This window comes from Amblyomma maculatum, chromosome 2, assembly GCF_055883805.1.
Source record: "Amblyomma maculatum isolate TAMU_Amacu chromosome 2, ASM5588380v1, whole genome shotgun sequence".
NCBI lineage: Eukaryota > Metazoa > Arthropoda > Arachnida > Ixodida > Ixodidae > Amblyomma > Amblyomma maculatum.
The window spans coordinates 66,594,980-66,615,312 of NC_139345.1; the positions used below are offsets into that span (position 1 = coordinate 66,594,980).

Here is a 20,333-nt window from a genome sequence, read left to right on the forward strand (position 1 = left end):
TAGTCCTTATCCCGCATGACGTCATCGGAGAAAGGCGCTCGCAGTAGCGCCCAGACGCATTGCTCAGAGCGGAAAGCACCCAGCAGTTGTGTCCCGTGGAGGCGAACGCGCGCCAGGAGATAAGGCCACCGTCCTCATCAGCGACCTCGACGTTTCCACCCGCCAGCTCTGATTGGCCACAGCGATTTCATCCTCTGACAGCCCTCTCTAGTCTACATTCTGTTCAACTCATTCATCCATACGCCGAACAGCCTATACCGCTCTCCTTTTGTGAAAGTGACAAAATTGCTGTAACGCTTCAAAACATCTCGCTACGCCTAGCTGTTTTAAAGATCGAAGACTTATAAATGCACAGCGGCCCAAAATCCGTCATCATGAGTACATGCCTTCTCAGGAATACAGTCGTCGGCAGCATAACCTCAGGGGCACCGACCCTACGTCTCCTTGTCAGCTATAAGTACTTGTAATAATTACATCAGACCTTAGGTGGAATGAACATATAACACACATTTGCAATAAGGCAATGAAGAAACTTGGCTATTTAAGGCGTACGTTAAGAAACACTTCACCTGAAATTAAAAATTCTGACCTACAAAACATTTATCCGACCCATTCTAGAGTACGCCGCGATTGTCTGGGATCCACATACACAAACTAATACCACCAAACTTGATAAAGTGCAAAGAAAATCAGCTAGGTTCATTTTTAACTCTTACAGCTGGCGCACATCCCCATCACTCCTTCTAGAATCTGCAGAACTCGAAAGTCTTGCATTCCGACGTTACCGGGATAGGATGAAATTTTTCTATTTACTCTATAGTAATCAGTTGGGAATATATAAAAATTTATATATTCTACCAGCTAATCGCCGCTCCACACGTTCATATCATACCAAAGAAGTTATAGATCATTCGTGCAGGACTAACGCATTTAGAAATTCGTTTTTTTCCGCGTACTATTTGTGAATGGAATGTGTTACCCGCCGACACTGTTGATTCCCCAACTATTTCTTCATTCCTCTGCGCAGTTGCGCCCAATCCATAGTTACATGTGCCTCTCCTCGTCAAATGACCTCATCATGTAAATATTCTCCCATGTTTTTGTTATCATTTATTCTTTAGTGTCTAGTATCTTGTTTGCTGTTCTTGCTTTTGTTCACCTGAACTGCCCACTAATGCCAAAGGCCTGATAACAAGGCTGGCAGTACCTGTAAAATAAATAAATAAATAAATAAATAAATAAATAAATAAATAAATAAATAAATAAATAAATAAATAAATAAATAAATAAATAAATAAATAAATAAATAAATAAATAAATAAATAAATAAAGGGCTCTATAGTCCGTCTGGGCAAAGTATGCCCATTGCATGCGTGGATGCTCAGGGCGGAAGTTTTTTTTTCCTGACATACTTCAACCTGAGTTCCGATGTCCTCATATTTAGTCACGCACAAAAGCCTCTCGCACAGCTGTTGATATCTGCTGACGTCGCTTAGATGGGACTCTCACGTACGTCTCTACACGAACTGCCTATGTTTACCAGAGGAGTTCATCCATCGCAGATCGGATAAGTACGCTAGCGCCACGGCTGTCGAATTCCAGTCATGGACAACAGTTGCGTTCTCGCTGTAGTTCCCCCAGCGAAGAACGCGGCGATGGAACGCGTGTCGGACGTCCAGGACCAGCTCCTCTGCCGCAGGGCGCAGGGTTTCGGGAAGGAAGTAGTTGCTGTAACTAGAAATGGTGACGTACGTCAATAGAGAGATTAGATGAAAGACACATGACCCATAGAGACACCAAATTTCCCTCTCTCTCTCTGCCATCGGCCGTCGCTCTGAGTCACACCTGCCGCAGGGATGACATCACAATAGTGAACGCTGATAAATGTGTTCCCTTGCCTAAATGGTAGAGCGCTGACGACGACGACGACGAATAGCTTGTTCATACAACTTGTTCACGAATGCTATATAATGACCCGTAATTCGTAATTGGCGCTCAACACTAGTCAGTAAATATATCCTATCAGTACTGTTTACTGGAAAGAAGCAGGGTCGAGTTCATTTGACATCGCGAATTCCAGGTGGTCAGCATGAAAACTCGTCAAGCAGTCTGTGGTCTGCTCACCGACTTGCACTATCATTTGGATCACCATGAAACTCCCTCTGTAGTGCGCAGTATTTTTATAGTAAAACATTGCAATATTAGCCTACACACAAAATGACGAAGTAGAACAATTATCGCAAAGTTCATTTATAAATAAAAAAGTTTAAAGGGTGCGTCAGAGACGACCGTTCTATATATGTTATCGGATGAAATTCATGTTTTCTCACTGAAAGTTGTAATAGTTTTCTTTTTCAGCCTGCTCCGATTAAATGTTTGTCTCTCTCTCTCTCAGTGAATTGTGTAGAACTTCGCGTTGACATCCGAAGGGCAGTAAAACGTTAGTACAGGGTGTTTTACTAAAGCCATCCAAGGTGGTATAAATTTGTAATTTTTGAAAGACAAGACAACAACCCACCCGTGAAGCACCTCGTTCCCAGTGATCAGAAAGGTCTTGCTGAAGCAAAACATCTCGTGCCCGCGTTTGGCCTCCAGTCGGCTACCGTAGAAGTTGACTAGTAGATGCTGGTTGGAGAACAACGCCGCAAGCTGAACTGTCCACCATGAAATGAAGAGGTGCATGGCCTCCTCTCCATGTTCGCCCCAGAGCAGCATAAAATTAAGCATAAAACTAAAGGCGTCTGTGCTGAAGACGAAGGTAGCATCAGGGCCCAGCACGACGCCGCAGTCTCGCATGGTGTCTCTGAAGCGTTCTGGCGTCAAGCTAGGCAATGTTCCAAACAGGAATTTGTCGTCTATTGCCCTCACAGGCGTCAAGTATGCGCCTTCCCAAAGGTCGTCGAATATATCGGAATCTAGGCGAAGTGTCTCCTCATACGTCACGAGACTCTCATTTTCTGCACTGAGCCCTGCGGTAGCCTCGAACAGATTCCTCAGGACTCCGAAGTACCGCTCCCGCCGCTCTCCTGGTGATTGAAAGTGCTCGTCTCTCTTCCGTTTCAGCAAATGGAATTCATCCGCTATCCGCAGAAGTACTCGGTTTTCGTTCCCGCGCGATGTTATCTCGAAACTGAGGACCGCATTCCAGCCAAGCTGAAGGGCTGTGAAAAGGACGGTCCGCAGAACATCCGGGCTACGTTGTTTGCGGGGCCACACGACACCGGCTTCTGCAAGCGCCGTCACGACGTTGTGCAGTTGGTCACATTGGCCCTTGCCGACGCAATCGCAGCTCTGATAGAAAATTGCCGCTCGCTCGAAGCTCCTTTGAGCACCATCGGGGACGTCGAGGTTGGCAACAGCGCGGTGTAGGCGGCCTAAAGCTGCTTCTAGTGTCTCCTGGTTGACGCTCAGCTTGTGATTCTTCCGCCAGCCATCGCAGACATATCGCGTGAAACTGTCGCAAGGGCTGAATGAAGTGTTGATGGAAGCGAGCAGGTGTCTGGAATATGCTTTGCAGGCCTGCGTCCCGCACGTTGTTTTCTGCTGCACCTTTGTCTCGTTCCGGGTCAGGAGGAAGGCTACGAGGGCTACGAGGGCTACGAGGGCTAGTATAATGATGGTAACCGAAGCATTAACTTCGACTGAAAAACCGCGTTTCGTGGCTGCGATCCACTGTAAAGAGAGAGAGAGAGAGTGAATAATTCAAGCGTCTGATAAATGTGAAGATGTTTGAAAGCGTTTTAAGGACAATAACAACGTTATCTCGAAAAAACAGCGTCCTCTTTCTGCCAGATTACAGTAGAAACGGCGCTTTGATAAAATCGGGAAATTAGAATACGGGTATCGCTAGCGTAAATATTAATTGTTAAAGAAGCTTCAGTTATGCTGAGACATTTCTTTGGGAGCGACCCTTATGAAAATGGAATTTGCCTTTTTACTTCCTCTGTTTTTCCTTTTTGCTTCCTGAACAGCCTTCCTATAGACTTTTCCTTTCTTTTGACTAAAGGAAGTTTCCTTTGAACTCACCTTGTTGAGACTTTCCTTTCTTTTGACAGAAGGAAGCTCATTTTTAAACTGGCTCTCTTTGGCAATACCAATAATGACCTTCCTTCGTTTGTCCTCAAGTAAAGAGGAAGTAAGTTCCCTTTACTCTTTATGCATCATGACCTTCTTTTTTCGTTCTTAAGTGAAAACATACGAAGCTCATTCTTTTCAGCTCTACTTCTCGTTTTTTTCTTTCATGAGTATCCCTTGCACTTTTTTAACTTCTGAACTTTTTAGAATAAACCAATTATACATTTATCAAAATATACACAATCGCATTCGTTCTTTTGCTGTGCAAGTAAAAATCATTTTCATTTTTTTTTTCATTTTATTTTGAATCCATTCTATATATATATTTTTTTTTTTCATGGGCTAGATCTTATTTTTAGCGCGAGTTTCTTCTTAGTCACTACACAAGGACCAAGAATATTCACCCCTTCCTCCCTTTGTCCTTAAGTGTAAAGATAACTTTCTTTTCACGCATTTCTCGTGCTTATTTTTGTGTGTGTGGCATTACTTGGTCTATGTCTTGCCCCTCTGAATTTTTTTTTTTTACATAAAATATAACACATTCAAGAATTTTCATACATGTTAAAGAATGCCAGGTGGTTCAAATTCATCGCTTTCGCAGCCCGCTGCTTCGATGGCGATGCATGCGCGAGACGGCGTCTACATCCGTGACCGCTGCTTCAGCACTCTGACACGGTACGCAACGAAGCTCGGCGTAGGGCTGGCAGGGTTCTTCAGTATTTGGGTCGGCACTGCAGCCTAGCAACGCTTGGCTCGCAGCGACGCTGTTAGCAAGCGCGGCCTGCTTCCGTCGTGATTTAGTGCACCTCTGTACGGCGCGACGTTGACGTCGCGCAAGTACGCTTTTACCGTGGTGGCAGCGCAAGTACGCTTTTACCGTGGTGGCATTTCCAGTGCGTGCGACAGGTAGGCGACGGGTAGACGGTTATCGCAGCACCATCGATAACGGCTTCAAAAGCCTGCGGTTAAATGCGCTTCACGACGTGCCTAGTGCCGGATGTCACACTGTTCACGAAAGTCAAGCTCGTTTACCTCCTATCACAGTTTAAAGACCAGCAATTAATACGTCGGCGACGTCGATCGGTACCATCGTGCACAAGAAGCCCACGCAGCCGAGGTTACCAAGTACTGCCAGTAAAACCAACGTTCTCACGTTGAGTAAAACCAATGAAGATTGACACGCACCACAAGAATTCCGCTTCAAAAAAAAGAGCGCTGCTGTTGCTAGTGACAATAATTTGCTAAAATTATTTGCGTTTGTTACGCATCACTATCATTAGTAAAAAAACAAACTATTAAGGTTAATTTTTAATCACAGTTTTTATTTTAATAGTTTGTTAACTTTGCAAAAGTCAATTTAAAATTTTGATTCGTTCGAAATGGCGCTTGAGACTCTAGCGCTATCGTTTTCGTGAGAACAGCCGGCGGCATACTTCACTATGTATTTCATGACTGTAGGAAGTTGATTGTTCGCGTTCGTCGTGTTCGTCGTGTTTTCACAGCGTGAGTAGTGCAAATGGCCGATCACGTCTTGGTTAAATGGGCGACCGCTCAGAAGTGGTACGCATACCCCGTAAGAAACCTGCAATCAAAAGAACTGCAGGCGAAACTGGTCGATAATCCAAAATACTGGAAGATTATTCTGAACCAAGGAGTACTACATGTCCAATGGAAGGAGGGGTCGTACTCTCCTGCGTTCAGCCTCGGAGTGGGTAAGTAGTCAAACGTCTCTTGTCTCTTTTCGTTTTCGTAATAATGTTCACCGGTGAAAACAGCTTCCTTTGCTACTCGCGGTGAGTCGTGTCGCGAAGTCGTTTACATGCCCGCATTACGACCGCATCGTGTTAACCGGCAGGTGACAGTAGTGCACATGGTGCACGGGGTAGACAGTTGATTCCGGGAATTACGTGAAATAATAAAAAAAAAAAAGCCTAATGAACAGAATTTGCGGAAATAAGAAGTAGAATAAACGCGCCAGCTGTCGTTACGTGGACCTGATTCTCCCTGTTTACACAGCAAATGGCATTTCTCGGCGTTTCGTGATAACAGGAGTAGGCTTCCAATTTGAGCTCCGTAAAAAAAAAAAAAAAAAAAAAAAAAAAAAAAAAAAAAAAAAAAAAATTGTTTTCACTGTTGTCTCGGTACGGTGCGGCATAGAGAATAGCAGCTCCTTGATTATTGAAGCTGATTTAGAAAAAGTTTTAAAGATGCCCAGGGTGCTCGTTTCGAGACAACTGGTAGTGTAGCAGCGAAACGGACGCTTCTACAGTTGCAGGCGACTGAAGTTTAAGCAGATAAAAGCGCCCAACGTTTTGTCGCATTCATTTATTTTCACGTTCATTTCTTTGTTTCCTTTTATTGAAGCATCAAACATGCTTCCTTTCTTCGCTACCAGCCATTCTCCAGATTTCGCGCAGAGAGAGAAAACTTTATTTCAAAAAGAAAAATAAACGGAAAACAAAAGTGTGTGTGTGTGGGGGGGGGGGGGGGGGGGTGCAGTGCATGGAGTCGCCATTCCAAGACCGCAGTGGCCTGGGCTGTCGCTTTTGCCTGAGTTACCAGACTACGCTGGGTCGCTAGGTCAGAGCGTAGCAAGGCAAGCAGTGATATCAGTTACCAACAGCATAATGCATAGTGGGTGAAACAGCACAAAAAGACGAAGCACACAAGAAGAGAGTGTGTTTCGTCCTTTCGCGCTGTTCCATCGACTATGCAATTGTACCAACTCGCCCAACTGTCCATCCTACTTGAAAGCATAATGCTGCAATGATTTTTAGCTGCCGATCTAAAAGTTGCACCCAGTGCACAGGGTACGGCCAACAGGTGGAAGAGCACCGCTCTCTCCACTTTATTTTCAATGCTGCCGTTGCGCTTTGCCACTAGTTCAGGACGAGGTTGTCTGCCACGGGATCGCGTGCTCCCTTTCATAAAGCTCACGACTGTACATGGGTACAATCCCAGCATTCATGGCCGCATTTCAGTGGAGGTGAAATGCAAGTTGACTGTGTACTGTATGATGCCATTTGCACATTAAAAAACCCCAGGTGAGCCCACCACTACGGCATCCCTCATAGCTATAGCTTAAGTCGCTTTGGGACATAAAACACCATGAACCTACCATAAAGCAGAGTGACTATGTTTTACAGTATGCGTGGGAGCTCGAACTGTTTTTCTGGAAATGCATCCTTTGTTTTGTCCACTACTGCTCAAGTGGGCATTCTGCCCGCTTGAGCAGTAGTGATGCTGGATGTTGTCAGCTCGCAGTTAAACATTACCGTGTCCTTTTATGTGCCAAGGTTTGCTCAAGGGCTAATGTTCCTCCTTAAGAAGTGTTGCTTTGAACCCTAAACAGTGTCCATGCTACGTTTCTCTTGTCAGTGGTCTTCATTTGGTCACTATTTTGCTAATCTCATGTGTGGAACCAGATATCTGCACAATGCGTTATACTGAATAATTTTTGTATGATGCATTTGAGTGCAAATACAATTTAGTGAATAGACCTTGCCACATGTCGTTTTGCAGGAAAACTGCAGCTGTGACAAAATGTCTAAGCCAACAGATGCAAAAAAGAGAGTTCTGGAGCTTGAGGATGAAGTGGAGTCTGCAAAAAAAAAAGAATGAAGAAATATAAGGCCGCAAGAGATGAAGCACGTCAGATGCTTGGTATGTGATCGCTTTTTTCTGAAGCCATTGGAATGCTGATCTCATTTGCTATGAGACTGAAATTATTTGCTGCGTCACCAGATGCTATGTAAAGCATAACAAATTCAAGTGCTAACTCTTAAATGAATAAGACCTCTTGGTCTGTAGCACGTCCTGGTAAAAGCACCAGTAAGATTATGTTGCTGCAGTAAGGTTCCCCCTACACTGAGGATTAGGATCGGTGTTCTTCCTGTAGTTGTCTTTGCAACACATTATAGGTGGTGTACAGTAGTGCTCAGCTACACCGTGGCGCTGCTGCATGACGCCACCAACCACCATGCTTGCAGTGCACGTAGCAGATGAACTGCTGCCACTCCTGCTCTGCAAGCATGCTTTGTGTTACAGTGACTTGCGCTTCACATATCATTGCTTGGGATCGGAATTCATCTGAGATTGAGCCTGTTGTCGTATGTGATAGCTGCATGAAAATGCATGGTAAACAAATGCCACTCAAGGTGAGCACCTGTGCTGGTTTGTGCTGCTCAAGCCGAGGCCGAAAAGCAGGCGTGGGATCGGGTTCCTTTCTGTTCTGGAGTGGTCGGTGACAACGCTCCAGTGAACCCGGAGAGCTGCATTAGGTTCAAACACATTCATGGGTGGGGTATAAGTTGTAGCCAGACGGCTGCGGCAGGTCTGTGGTGCTCTTGCATTACTGTGGACGGCGTATCTGAATGGAACCCTTGATTCCCTCGGATTTTAACCTCAGAGTCTCCTGCAAATGATGAGGTGCATCTAGAATGAGCGCAGGAGGGACACCAAAAAATCTAAATTTTGTATGAAATTATCATATGTGGCCTCGTCCTGTCTTGGACCTTGGAGTCCTTATGGCATGCGCTTCATTTTCCTGTGCCATTTTGGTCACTTAGGTGGTGTCTTTTTTTTTTCACAACAGGAAATTTATGCTTGTGCAAGCTTGGCACAGCTGGCTCAGCAATCTGCCTAACTTAACTCGGTCACTACACCATGTTAGCAAATGTCGACACGAAAGACAGACACGAGATAGGTGAAGCATGGGCTATCGAGTATCAGCTACACACTCGAGTGTCAGCCTTTGTCCAAATGTATGGCGTATTGCTGCCGCCATACATGTATATTGCATGCTGACCTCTTCAAGGCTCTTGCTACCGACAAACTGTTTCAGGGATGTGATCTGACTAACTTCTGTTAAAGCGCTCACAGCTATCTCGGCATCATCATCCGCACCCATGAATTCATTCTAAGCAATAGCAGCTCCCGTCAGTTGCACTGTAGTTACAACGTCCTCCGCAGTTAATTCAATCCAGGCATTTCCACAGCAAACAAAGAGATCATAAGTGGGATGTCAGCATTGGCTTCATCAATTGCTATCAGCATCCCCTAGATTATGTACCGCTGATAGGGCGCCTTGAGTGCGTGAGTGATGCCAGTGTCTAGCAGCTAAATTTTGAATGGCGCATTTGGGGACAGAAAGGGGTTGGTCATGCAGTCAAGGGCAAGAAAAGGCTTTTCTCCTGTGGTGAATGTTACATGGGCTGCTGCTGCTAGTGATGGAATAGTATGTTTTGTTTAAACTTTCCTTTTTTTTTTTTTTCAGATGTTGCTGAGCTGGTCAATCAGCTGACGGAATCCGTTAATAATGCTGCGTGTACAACACAAGCAGTTGTGCCGCCAACCGAGGCTCAGGTTAGTTGCTTTAGTCTAGTGTCTGCATGGTTGTCCTCATTACTGCCTTTCTCGATGAAACTTTTTTAAGGGTCACACAAGAACTTGGTTCTAGCTTTATGATAGCACTGCCACAAGTCATGCACTTCCATTGAGAAGTGTGCAGGGATAGGGAAACGAGGGGCTCATTATCCATGTGAATGAAGTCAGCAGTCACTGAATTTATAGATAGGCAAGAAGCAATGCTCTTTATGATTGGTTGGCTCTTAGGGTTTAATGTCCAAAGCGACTCAGGCTATGAGAGATACTGTAGTGCAAGGCTCTGGAAATTTCGACCACCTGGGGGTTCTTTAACGTGCACCGACAACACAGAGCACACGGGCACCTTGCGTTTTGCCTCCACTGAAAAGCGGCTGCCGTGGCCGGGATGCTCGTTATGAGGCTGGGCTCACAGACTGCATAATTAGTAGCATAATGATATTTTAAATGAATGTCAATTTAATAGAAACAGCAAAAGACAGACAGTGCTATTTTCTTAAATTCTTTAAAACAACCATGAAAAAAAAATCCCAACTGCTTCCTTTCATTTTAGTGACTGTTACTTCAATCGTGTGTACTTTGATTTGGAAGAGTTTTTGTGAAAGCTGTAGTGATCGGAAGTGCAAGGTTACTTTTGTTTACGCTTCCTGTTGAGCATACTTCGCAAAGCCCTTTTCATCAGAAAAGAGATTTCCATTAGCTTGTTTAATATTCAGCAGTTTCTTAGGTTATCGATCGCGGAAGGCCATCTTTTTGCACTACAACTCGAATAACGCAGCTGGTGCTCCTTAATCAGTCATTTTAGCGACTTGGGCCAGTCATCATGGTATTCAAGCTAATGTGCAGATAATCCACTTGCACCTGACAGCCCCCTGCAATGTCACTCTGACAAGTCAAAGACAATTAACCACCATGGTATTGCCAGGAGGGTCTCCTTTGAGGAGTTGTGGCTTCTTAAGCTGATCCAACAATAGTTCAATTTCACTTTAACCCCTTGAGCACTATTATTTCGAGATTTCTAGCTAAAATTGCTTAAAATTACGATATTGTTAAAGGCCCCATTCTATGAAAATTTGTTGTCTGTGTTGTGAGTGAAACATCAAGAGCATGGCGCTGGCGAGTGGCTTGGCCGAACACACATTCTTCGATGATTTGTGTGGCTTAACGAGACCACATGATATCCAAAAGTTAGGAGGAGCTGCTAACTCCGGTCGTTCAGTTGAGGTGGGAAGGTGAAATACGAATCAACATTCCAGTGCTCTTCAATGCTGAGTCAGGCTTGCTACACCTAGGCTAGGCAGACATGTTGATTCAGCTTGGTTAAAGCAGGGCTTTATATGTTGGGTGGTAGCCTACACTGGTTGCATCATACCCTTAAAGGTGGAGCTTAAGTGTCCCTTTAGTTTTTATTTTTACTGCTGGTTTCTATTGGTAGTGTAATAAAAAAGGAGGTATCCGAGACAAAAATATGTGAACCAGAAACTAAGTCAAATGAGCGCAGTGAAGTTTATTGCTCATTACGGGAAAAATCAACTGCCCGCCAATAAGCAGCAATCTAGTCGAGTAACATATAGCGAGGTAACTGGAAATGTTTTACAAGGGACGACCAAGAATGGAAGCCCAGGGGGTTTCATCGGAATGTTGTCAATTTTCATCCACTGACACATAACTCGCAATAGTATCGTCTAAGCTGTCATCATCTTCGTCGGAAAAACTACTCATGTCATCACTGTCGTCTTCGCTTCCCATAACAATGCAAAAATTGGTGTCTGAGCCATCTTCGGATGACGAGGATGACAACGAAGAAAAGCTTCTTTCCCGCGATGACGGGCCAACAGTGCATGCGTTGCCTCTACCAGGCACCATTTTTTTCATTAAGGCTGCTTAAAAGGCTTTCAAGCGGTAGAACAAAAAGCAGTTAACGGGTCAGTGGGGCCATCTGTCAAATGGAGCATCACCTAAGCCACAGAGGAGCGCTGTACTCGCCTAAAACTCTCAGGGTGAGGATCTATCCTGCAAGGACAAGCTACACTCGTCCATAATGGCTTGAGGGCAGCTTTACAAGGACGAGCTGCTTGTCCAAAGCGCTTGTCCAAAGCGCTTGTCCAAAGCTACCTGTGCAAGCTGGAAACTAAATGTTGCCTCAAAGTAGCACATACAGAGCAGGGAGTGCATGCTTTTACTAAACCTTCATTGGCAGTTTTTTTAATTGGTTGAGCTTCTGATGTACGAAAAGGATGTTAGTATTTTTAAACAGGAGGTGAGAATGTGGGCACTGTGCTCTGTCTAAACTGGCTTTTAATGGCCTTTGCAATGTTAATGATGAGTAAATCCCTTTATTTTCTGACTTAAAATCTGTTTTTTTTTTAATTGTTGAAATGCAAGCATAAATTAGGTCATTAAAAAATCTTATTTCTTGTTTTTTCTTCTGCTATAGCAATGCACTGTTAGCGCTCAATCCTTTGCGGGGCATTATGTGCCCTCTTTTTGGCTAGTTACCTTAAATACATAATACAGAATTGTTAGGTTACGCTAATAAAAATGTTAAAAGATGTTTGGCATCATTCAAAATTGGATCAAAACACCGCTCGGGAAGGTGTCAAAAACATCCAATAGTTTTTGTATGCCTTCATTGTTGTACATGTTAAAGTACAGCTTCTTGAATGTGTATTTTTACTTGCAAACAAATGACCTTAATTATGCGTTTTGGGGTTTCTTTGAATGTTCTGAAGCTGGCCTAAGTTTTTTGTTGTTTGTAAAGCCCCTTCATTTTCTTATTGCATATCAAGGAATATTGTTTTATGTTACAATACTGGTCATAGTACTAATATTTGCTTTTTGTTCTTGCAGGTGCACATTGGCAGCAATATTATGGTAAATCAGCAGTTGATTGACCGTATGAAACTCAGTGCGGGCAATCAAGCAACAAAGTTTGCGTGTAACTTGGTGCGGGTTGTGTTCTCACCCGAAGAACTGGAAGAAAGCTCACTATATGGCCGTGTCTGCAATGCCCGCAAGGAAGAAGCTCCAAAAAAGGCACTGGACTGAACAAAATTGGATGCTGTTATCTGTAAGTCCTCGAGCTCATAGCCTGTGCATGTGATGCAAGAGCATTCTGAAATATTGTCCAAATAGCTGACTTTTCAGTGATGGTGAGGGCCATAATGCTTGCCTTAATGCATAATGCTGTGGTGCCTGCATGGCGCTCACACTGTCCGTGCTCTGTATATTTAATTTACAAAAGCGAAGGAAGGCTGGATGGACTCTAGCTTGTTCATTGCAGTCATGTTTCTAATGTTTTTTTTTTTCTTTTTGCAGCCTACACCTGCTTGCTCAATGGAGTACTGGCCAAGGTGGTCACCGGCAGTTGCGCATGTTTGCACTGGGATTGTGGGCAGTGATCCGATTTTTTATCGCAGGGTCTTCGAAAGCAGGCCTAATTGCAAGGCCTAAACAGAGGAAGTACATCTATTCAAATAAATATAAGCTCACACAAACAAATGTTTCAGTCTGAACATACTTCCTTCGAACATCCACCAAATATCCCATAGTCATCTTTCCTTCGAACTTCCTTTGAACCAATAATTGGCCACTGCCTGTGAACTCAACTCAAACTGACAACGGTCTGTTCACTGGGAGCTCAAAGGAAATTCACAGGAAATTCACAGGATGGTCAGAGAAAGTTAATTCACTGTGAATTCAAAATCAGTAGCCAATTCTCAGTTCAGAGGAAGTTGCTTCCTTCTGACTTTTTTGAGTTCACATTGAACTCAAAGGATGTTCCCATTTTTATAAGGGGACATCAAAGGCACAGTATACCGTCCTCTTTATGTGGTAGTGCACATAGTCCTGATGTCAAGATTTTGAATGGAACGCGCAATTTTCCCTGCAGTAAGGTATATTTCGCATCCAGACAAACATCCAAACTTCTAAAATTTGTCGTAGAATAGATATTTACTAAGAACAGAAAGAAATTTGACGAAGCGTGTTCAATAGCCTGACCTCACCAGCACGTCCGTCAAATTGAAAAATTGCGGACACAAGGAAATCGATACGAACTTAAGGCTTGTTCGTATTGGGGACGGAGAGGTTCTAAAAGAAATACTCTTAGCTAACTTTAGATGCGAAGTTTTTCTTCTAGACTAGATTAATTTTTTTCTTCTCCTCTAGTAAGCAATCCGCTCAATAAACCATCTACGCAAGTACTACTTATATTCATTTCATTATGTACACCTACTCCAGTTTGATGAGGGAAGTCACTGGCCTCTAAAGAATAATTGCAATGGTCATCACTTGACCAGCTTTAAATCGTTTCCGTCCCTCGTCCGCCGCTCTAGGGTTGCCTCAACAGTAACAAAAAGATGTGTACTGGCATCATGCTGATTGCTTGGTGACCACTTGTCTACTTAATAATAATAATAATAAAATTTATTATTTCCTTTTCCCAGTTCAAATGCAGGCCTGCCAAAGCCTCCGGAGGCTTGAATGGTAGTGCCCGGCAGTAGACAGCATATAAGCCATGCACCGAGCAGACATGTAAAAAAAAAAAAAAAAAAAAAAAAAAATTCAGAGCCGCATGGCAACCTTTCAGCTTTTAGGAGGCGTAGGAGCCAGATTTTAAATTCAGTCACTTCTTTTCTGTGCATTTCCTATGCTTATTACGCGGTATAAGAAGCTCATCGTAGCTGCAGAGAGAATATATTACGGCAAGTCTTGAAAGGGTATTCCTGGAGCCTCGAAACAGTTACCTCGATAAAAAGTATCGGCTTACCATACTAGTGCTGTTCAGATGTTTGCCCGTGGTCTCTCGAAGCATTGTTGGAGATGAAGTTCTTACTTCTGAAGACATTGGACGCACGTTTGGGACAAAACTTGAACCTGGGATTTTTTTCTTCTTAGCTTTTTGGTCCTCCGAAGCTGCAGTTTTCCTGCCCGCGTCGGGAACTTTGGTCACAGGCTGCACGATCATGTGGTCTTCCCCCGCCTGGCTAGTAGCAAGGGTGTTGGGAGTGTTGGCGCCTGAGGTGAAGCCAGCTTGTGAAGTTGCCGCCAAAGCTTGCCTATCTCCAAACACTGGTACATTTGTAGCTTTTATTTCTCGGATTTTAGGTTGGTTTTCGGAACCCATCAACGCAGGTTCTTCCGACTGGGCTATGTTCTCAGCTTCATCAGTGTCCATGGACGAGGCTGCTCTGCTGGTAATGGGCTTCGGAGGCAAATGCTTGACATCGATGCTATGGCGAGGTTCCGGCTGACTTGTTGCAGGTATCACGGGAACTTTGCTCACGACAACAGGCAAGTTATTGTATGAGGTGGCCACCGGCGCAAGGTTCACATGAATTTCTGCTGTGTCTTCATCTCCACTGCTACAAACGTTCAGCTGTTGCTCCTGCTTGAAGGCAGTGACATCTGGGTCCCACTTTCCAGAACCCACCTTCTTACCTTCGCTACCTGGCACGTCGCTTATGCCGATGGCTAAGCTAACTCCTGATGTCGGGAACAGAGTTGCGCTCCCAGCTTGAGATGGCGCTTGCGTAACTCCCATTTTTTGATCTTGACAGAGCTGGTTCTGGGTTGAAGTGATAACATCCAGGGGTCTCGCTGCTGGCAGGGATGCTGGCGCCTCTCCCTGGCTATTCATGGTGCCGGGAATATCGGGTGACCTCGGACTTGGTGCATCAGTCGAAATTATTTGCAGAGTCGGTTGGTTTACCTTTCCTTCTTGCTGTTTCGGTGAGCCCTGGCGCTTTGGTCCTCTGGAAGCGCTCCTTTTCTCTTTCTCGTTCTGTAGATTGGGAGACTGACCACGGGTTTTAGAGGTTTTGGAGTAGCGAGGGCTCACCGTGCCAGATTTGGATCTTGGGGGCTTATTTTGGGTCTTGGGGAGGCCTTTGTCCGCAGGGCTGCCTTCCATGGCGAAAAGATTCTTCTTACTTCTTCTTCTTCTTCTTCACGTGAACCGGGTTCTTGAGCACGCAGGATAAAATGAAGATGACAATAAAGATGAAGTGGCTTTTTTATTGCAAAATCAATATTGCGCCAGGCCTAACCGCTCGTCGCGTGGTCCGTGGAACCCCCTGCTCCGCGAGGATGAGAATAGACGACAAGACAAATTCATTTTAAACCAGCCAAAGGACGAGACACATTGAAGAAGAGAACAGGACAAGGACAAAAGACGACGAAGACGATGATGATGAAGAAGAAGACGACGAAGACAAAGACGACGAAGAAGAAGTGCTCATGCCATGTCAGCCTAGCGGGTCAACTTTGCCGCAGGTGCTGGGGTTCACGTCTGGATAGCCGCAAGGAGACGCTGCGGTGGACAGTGATGCGACACAGCGGTATGAGAGGGCTGTGGCTGTGGAGACAACCAAATGACGCCTTGAGAACTGTATAAGGCATACTAGATAAATAGTGTTGGTGGCGTTGCGTCAGGGCGGGACAGACTCCGTCACAGTAGGGAATTGACTTGGCTAGGATCTGTCTGGTCCACCTGGTAAAAAAGGGAAGCCTCAGAACCAATCCAATCCAATCCAGACGAAGACGACGAAGAAGAATAAGAATGCTCGGTCACCCGCATCTAATGAGGAGAACAACAACAACAACAGCATTTCGCTCCATATTCGGTTCAGCAGCATTGAACCCTTCACATTTTTTATCTTTTTTTTTTATTCTAGATGCTTTCCATTAGGTATAGTGAAAAGAGAGAGCGGATATGGGGAAATAAGTAGAGTAGGCTAGTTTCGCTTAAATATTCGCAAGTTTTCGATAAAGCAATTCAGTGCCCACTTGCGATAGTCGCATTCGGGGTCCCATCGCATGAGCTACCTTCCTGAGGAAGCGTTGTCTCCCAAAAACCGTAGCTGGGCAAGTCCACAAGTGTCTGGCATTACATAGCTCCGGCACAAGGCCACAATGAGGGTATACTTATCAGTCACCTGCAAACCTTTGTCACGCCACCGATGACACACAAATGGAGTCAGAGCCGCTTCTGCCCGAATTCGGCACTCGTATTCCTCCTCTTCCTAAGTGAGACGACGGGGGAGATCGCTCACGTAGAGCTTGTTTCGTGAAAACACGGGACATGAACGGATCTAGAGGAAGGTGGGAAGGTAGCGGGTTGTCTGATTTGTCAAGGTGTGCCATTGTATCTACATGGATATTATGTGGACCGTGAAAATACATGGCCGCGAATACAGTGTACACCCACAGAACGGGAGTATTTTGCGCAGAGCTGGTGAATGGAATGTGTAATATAGAATGTGCGTCGAAAAACCTGAAGCAGTTTAACGGCGGCGAAAGAGTCAGTATAACTATGAAAGCTACAGATATGCTTTATTAGAAGAATGCAACATTTAAAAATTTATTTTTATTTCTGGGAAAACAAACTCCTGTCCCGCCTCTGTATTGTACAAGACAGGTACAGCCGCATGACTGCATTCTATCAGAAGCTCTGTGCACCGAAGTAAAAACATGCAGTTGCCGACAATACAAAAATTCTCAAAGCTATTAGCGCGCTTGGGTGCGAAAATATATCTGGCAGTTCCTCTATCGCACGCTGGATGATTGCGGATGCTGATGTATAATGGATTCGAGTCTGTCCGGGGTCGACCTTGGGCGTGCGAGATACTTCGACCGTAGCGCCAAAGCACAGCCTTAATTTAATTACTATCCTTCTTTCCCATTCATTTGCAACTGCTCCCCCCTACATTTGGCCAACACCAATTAGTCTAGGCGGTACAGCAGTGACACAGAACCAATGTATGATGCTGCTTGCTAATTATCGACGATGATTTCACAGGCTGCACCTATACCAATGATAACAGAACAGAACTACGGAAAAATAATTCGAGGAAAGTCGTAATTTAACACGACCCCGCCGGGGTGGCGCTGTGGTTACGGCGCCCGACTACAGTTCCCAAGGACGCGGGATCGAATCCCGGCCTCGGTGGCCGCTTTTCGATGGAGGCGAAAAGCGAGGTGCCCGTGTGCTATATGCGATGTCAGTGCACGTTAAAGAACCCCAGGTGGTCGAAATTTCCGGAGTCCTCCACTACGGCGTCTCTTATAGCCTGAGTCGCTTTGGGACGTTAAACCCCACAAACCAAGCCAACCGTAATTTAACACGGCCGCAGTTCTTCGGCCGTTACCGTCGTTACATCGTAACAGAGACGAGGGTATCGCAGAGCCAACTATGCCAAATCGAAGGCAGAAGCTGCGTCCAATAGAGGACATGCGCCAAGGCGTATCATGCGGCTTCCTCGAAAGCAAGATGCGGTGCGTGCGATACGACTGCCGAAGGATGAAAACGAAGTCGTTTCTTTGCCTTTCTTACCACTTTCGCCTGATTTGGTTCACCTTCACTTCCTGCGCAGATAAGGCTTCCGTTCAACTTATAGGCGGCCCAGACATCGCGACATCGCACCATAGACTAAAACAGTATTCAGGACAGCCATTTTTGTTCGCTCGTGACTCGGGAAAGCACATCGCGAGATTACACAGTTACACCGTTTCAAGTCGAAAACAATTCACTTGCCTCAGAGTGGCGTGAGCAGGAAGTGTGGACGTGATTTCTTGTCAAAACTGTGACGCAACCGTTGTTTGTGCAGATTTCAGGGTGGTGTTCAATTCATTTAGCGTATCATTTAGTCTACCTGCTAGCGAAGTTAGAGACTAGATTGAAAGAAAACGTTTGGCCGCAGGTTTGGCTCTCTGCCCGACATTCAGCGTGGAAATCTAGGTGCATGTTCCGGTGTATCGGTAGAATGACCAAAAGCTCTCGAATATGTTTGGGAAGGTCAGTTGTCGTTAGTAATTTATGCCTGGTGTGGACAGAATGTATCTGCAAGTTGATGCGCCTGATAGCCGCTCGTACTGCGAGATGGTGACAATTTTAATAATCTCACTTAGGGTGAACACCGAAGCCTAAGACTATCTCTGTCGCCGCGTGAATGGGAAACCAAACTGCTTGTTTGACACATTTTATTATTACGGCTATCACTTTCTTTTTCAGCCGACTTAAGATCTAAGCAAAGACATATGTAGGCTATGCGACTGATCACAAAAGCTTGTGCTAAGCGGATAGTAGTCTCTTCCCTCAAGCCGGAGTGGCGGTTAATAACGTGGCGAATAAGTCGCATAATTTGCTCCGAAATTCAACTGCATCGCCATTGAAGCCGTGTTCTTGTAAGGTACCCAGGATTTTAATTTTGGATACTTGAGAAATGAAGACTCCGCGAATATTGAGTTCGATGGCCGCTTGTAGTTGCGCAAGAAATCTGGTATTTTGCGCCAAACCAGTTTTTACGATCTTGCATTGTCCGGCATAAATGTCATACCTTTGTGACTAGTCCTAGGACTGGTCACAAGCTCCTTACAGCTATAAGGAGCTTAAACAGGTTTGTACCGGACCAGTATAATGCTTGAACTGGACAGATCGGTCCGGTATGGAGCTAACACCGGACTGCCTTTTCAGATATGCATGATCTGGAACCGGTCGGACCAGTCAGATATGGAGCTTATATACCGGACAGATATTGTCCGGTTTAACTCAAACCGTATGAACCCCTCATTTATGCGGTCACAAATAGGGCGGCGAAAAATTTGGACTACTTCGTGTACAAACCCGCAAACTTTATCAACAAATGATGAAGAGAAGTACCGAGAAAGTGGAAACCGCGAAGAAGGTACTCATCATAAAACGCGGCCAAGCTTCTAGGTTAGAGAATCTGACTCCAATCTCGCTTACTTCAGGCGTGGGCAAAGTAGGAACATGCATTCCTCAATCGGGTAAACACCCACCTCGAAGAAACAGGTACCATCTTTGCCAAGTAACCAGGCTGCACGGTTTGCTCCATAGCCCTGTAGTGCAGCGTTTATGGTGTATCACCAATTCTCAATGGCTTGTACGAGAAGAAAAATAGTCACCTCTATCTTGGAAGACTATTTTTTCCTTAAAAGCGTTAATTGCTGGGCTAGTTGGTGATCAGTCTTAAAATTCGTCTTGTTAGCGCAAAAGGACAGGACACACAGAAGGAAGACACGTACACCACGTAATCCATTTTGGGAAATATCAAGTGCTCTAAACATGGCTCAGAAGCAAACCCTGCAGCTTGGTTAATTTTGGCAAAGACGATACCTACTCACACACAGTCATCGGGTTTCGGCCTCGCCTCTCGATTCAGCACGCTGTGCTCCAGCTGAAACATCACATCGTGGATAGCAAGGCCCGCTTCATCAAAGCCACCCTTGGACTCGATCTGGGAAGCGCATTCGACAGGGCCGCCCATTCGGCGATCCTGGTCCAAATATCGCTCATGAATCTCGAAAGAGCCTATAATTACGTAAAAGACTATCTCCGACAGAAGGGTGCTCCTAACATCAGATTTGAGGTGTAAACGCTGGCAAGCATCGGCATCCTGCAAGGATCGGTCAGTTCACCAATGCTCTTCAACCTGGTAATGATTGGCCTTGCGTACAAGCTCGAAAACGTCCGTCACACGATCTACGCCTGAGACATCACGATCTCGGTCAACCGCGGGAGCGGCAGCCAGCTCGAATCTTCGCTGAAGGATAATGTCATGGAAGAATATCTGAGAAGTACGGGTCTCCGCTACTCGTCCAAGAAGCCAGAGCTCCTGCTGTACCGCCACATGAATCCAAGCAGAAATCAGAATGAAATCAGGTCAAACACGAGTGTAGCGGAACCATCTTCATCGTGGAAAAAAAAAAAAATCCTAGGCCTGATCATCCAATCCAACGGCGTAAACGGCGAAACTGTCAAACTCATTCACAGGACTGTCAATGCAATGAGATTACTGAAGAGAGTCATCAATAGGAGAAGTGGCAAGCGGGAGGAGAGCCTGACAAGACTCCTG

General features: G+C 45.1%; 1 protein-coding gene across 2 annotated transcripts; it reads left to right on the top strand.

The window, feature by feature from the left end:
• Positions 1 to 5,515: 5,515 nt before the first annotated feature.
• Positions 5,516 to 13,249, top strand: LOC146198869 (uncharacterized). 2 transcript variants are annotated; one of them, XM_084594336.1, is made up of 5 exons: positions 5,517 to 5,786; positions 7,597 to 7,737; positions 9,350 to 9,438; positions 12,307 to 12,526; positions 12,775 to 13,249. In XM_084594336.1, exons 2-4 carry the CDS (start codon positions 7,692 to 7,694, stop codon positions 12,502 to 12,504), a joined length of 333 nt encoding a protein of 110 aa, XP_084450462.1. In that variant the 5' UTR covers positions 5,517 to 5,786; positions 7,597 to 7,691; the 3' UTR covers positions 12,505 to 12,526; positions 12,775 to 13,249. The 2 variants fall into 2 exon arrangements, with proteins under 2 accessions (XP_084450463.1, XP_084450462.1); XM_084594337.1 differs by lacking the exon at positions 12,307 to 12,526 and having other exon boundaries at positions 5,516 to 5,786.
• Positions 13,250 to 20,333: the final 7,084 nt, after the last annotated feature.

What these genes read in the sequence shown, in the direction of transcription:
- LOC146198869 (XM_084594336.1), top strand. Translation starts at nt 7,692, where the DNA reads ATGAAGAAATATAAGGCCGCAAGAGATGAAGCACGTCAGATGCTTG. An exon ending in TGAAGCACGTCAGATGCTTG is followed by an intron (nt 7,738 to 9,349) that starts GTATGTGATCGC and finishes TTTTTTTTTCAG; the next exon opens with ATGTTGCTGAGCTGGTCAAT. An exon ending in TGCCGCCAACCGAGGCTCAG is followed by an intron (nt 9,439 to 12,306) that starts GTTAGTTGCTTT and finishes TTGTTCTTGCAG; the next exon opens with GTGCACATTGGCAGCAATAT.